General features: G+C 42.7%; 1 protein-coding gene across 1 annotated transcript; it reads left to right on the top strand.

The window, feature by feature from the left end:
• Positions 1 to 622: 622 nt before the first annotated feature.
• On the top strand, positions 623 to 1471 carry LOC127339555 (uncharacterized). The gene is made up of 3 exons (XM_051365394.2): positions 623 to 735; positions 814 to 1103; positions 1135 to 1471. The coding sequence occupies exons 1-3, from the start codon at positions 643 to 645 to the stop codon at positions 1424 to 1426; spliced, it is 675 nt and encodes a 224-aa protein (XP_051221354.2). The 5' UTR covers positions 623 to 642; the 3' UTR covers positions 1427 to 1471.
• The last annotated feature ends 1249 nt before the right edge of the window (positions 1472 to 2720 follow it).

Here is a 2720-nt window from a genome sequence, read left to right on the forward strand (position 1 = left end):
CGATCCTTTTCCTAGGCGACGGTATTCAGGAAAATTAATCACGCCTCCCCACACCCTGTAACAATCTCATATGTTTCAGTTTTTGTGTATACCTTTGCCGCTAGTACCAGCAGAGCTTGTCGGCTGGGTTGAATAAAATAACTAGTTCTGTAAGCACTTATGGGTGGCAATACTAGAATTTGCCCGTGTCTGCATAGTCAATATTTTTACTGTCTGGAGCTTTTACTGATAGGTGATAGATGCATTGCATGGAGCAGAGAATAATTGATTGGTTGAACTGGAGCAATACAAAAAAGTACTTGAATAATGTAAACACGATTTAGTTTGTAAGTCCGATGATTAGCTAGTAGCTCTTGCCATGAGTTAAAGATTTGCAGTTTAGTCAGTTAACCTTGTGTTGATATTTCTTCCAGCGAAAGTATGGATAAAGCTGAGAAAGCAGTATGGGATGATGCACACGTACTGCACTTTATTACTATTTGCAAAGAAGAGATTAGTAATGGGAACAGGCCTTTAGGTTTTCTCAATCCGATTGGTTGGAAAAATCTTGTGGAGAAGTTTGAAGCAAGAACTGGGAAGAAGCTAACAAAGACTCAGTTGAAGAATAAATGGGATAGTATGAAGAAAGAGTACACATGGTTCATGGAGTTGAGAATTGCTGCTACTGGACTTGGATGGGATGATGCAAAGCAAACTGTTGATGCTTCCAAAGAATGGTGGGATGAACATCTTCAGGTAACAAAAATACCTTTTTGGCATCAATTATGTATAAAGTGTATTTGCATTTGCTAACTTATTTACATTCAATTCTAGAGATGCAACGATCCCGCGAAAAGTATAAAATGTAATCACTTGAGGTACATGAAGCATGGACCGAAGCATTTGGATGATCTGCACGTGTTGTTCGAGAAGGCACATGTAACAGGGGCTAGTGCAAGCTGTCTGGGAGATATATCTAGCGACGAATGCAGTGATGATGATGTGACAGCTGTAGAGACAACTGATGAGAGTGCTGAAATAAAGTTGGCATCCTTGAAGAAAGCAAAAGCAAACAAGAAGCGCAAACAATCAACTACTGAAAGTGAAGAGCAAGCTAGTAAGAAGCGCAAGGAATCCTCTAATCGATGAGAAAAGCCCCTTCTTTCTAACGTACGCAGGCACATGTGAAAAGATAGGGATTGCAGCTGAAAAGATTTCATCAAATTTTGTAGCATCATCTGCTCCTCCAACAAACCATGTACCTTCCATTGCAGATGTGCAGATGGCGAAAGATTGTAGGGTGCAAGAAGGAACCGCTTTAATGCATACAACCACTATGATGATCGTGAAGCCCGATTTTAGGGAGATCTTCAGCTTGCTTCAAACAAAAGAAGGACGGTTTGATTTGCTGCAGAGGGAGCATGAAAAGGAGATGAAACGAGTGTAGAATATTTTACTTATCGTGTTAAACATTTATGTCAATTTGCTTGTCTTGCCGATAGAACCATTTGAGTCTTGTCGTGTGAACAATTTCCTATTCATCAATATTATCCCAAAATAGCGATTTACATATCAATTAGTACGCATATCTATGTCTTCTGATTAATTTGCATATAAACAGTCTATCTGGATCTTAGGGGCATTACAGACATTTCTAACCAAACCTAAAGTTCACAGTTGCTACAACCAAACAACTTCGAGAAACAGCTTCCAGATAATCCACAGTTCACAGTTCACAGCAGCTTTTTCACAGTTCACAACAGCTTTTCTATAATCCACAGCTCAACCAAACACACCCTGAGTCTTCTTGAAATATGCAGGGTGATACGCCTCCGACGTATCGATAATTTCTTGTGTTCCATGCCACATTATTGATGTTATCTACATGTTTTATGCACACTTTATGTCATATTCGTGCATTTTCTGGAACTAACCTATTAACAAGATGCCGAAGTGCCAGTTGCTGTGTTTTTGGTTTCAGAAATCCTAGTAACGAAATATTCTCGGAATTGGACGAAATCAACGCCCAGGGTCCTATTTTGCCACGAAGCTTCCAGAAGACCGAAGAGGAGACGAAGTGGGGCCACGAGGTGGCGACACCATAGGGCGGCGCGGCCTGCCCCTTGGCCGCGCTGACCTATGGTGTGGGGCCCTCGTGTGGCCCCCTGACCTGCCCTTCCGCCTACTTAAAGCCTCCGTCGCGAAACCCCCAGTACCGAGAGCCACGATACGGAAAACCTTACTGAGACGCCGCCGCCGCCAATCCCATCTCGGGGGATTCAGGAGATCACCTCCGGCACCCTGCCGGAGAGGGGATTCATCTCCCGGAGGACTCTACGCCGCCATGATCGCCTCGGAGTGATGAGTGAGTAGTCTACCCCTAGACTATGGGTCCATAGCAGTAGCTAGATGGTTGTCTTCTCCCCATTGTGCTTAATTGTCGGATCTTGTGAGCTGCCTAACATGATCAAGATCATCTATCTGTAATTCTATATGTTGCGTTTGTTGGGATCCGATGAATAGAGAATACTTGTTATGTTGATTATCAAAGTTATATCTATGTGTTGTTTATGATCTTGCATGCTCTCCGTTACTAGTAGATGCTCTGGCCAAGTAGATGCTTGTAACTCCAAGAGGGAGTATTTATGCTCGATAGTGGGTTCATGTCTCCGTGAATCTGGGGAAGTGACAGAAATCTCTAAGATTATGGATGTGCTGTTGCCACTAGGGATAAAACATTG

The sequence above is a fragment of the Lolium perenne genome, chromosome 3 (genome assembly GCF_019359855.2).
Source record: "Lolium perenne isolate Kyuss_39 chromosome 3, Kyuss_2.0, whole genome shotgun sequence".
Lineage (NCBI taxonomy): Eukaryota > Viridiplantae > Streptophyta > Magnoliopsida > Poales > Poaceae > Lolium > Lolium perenne.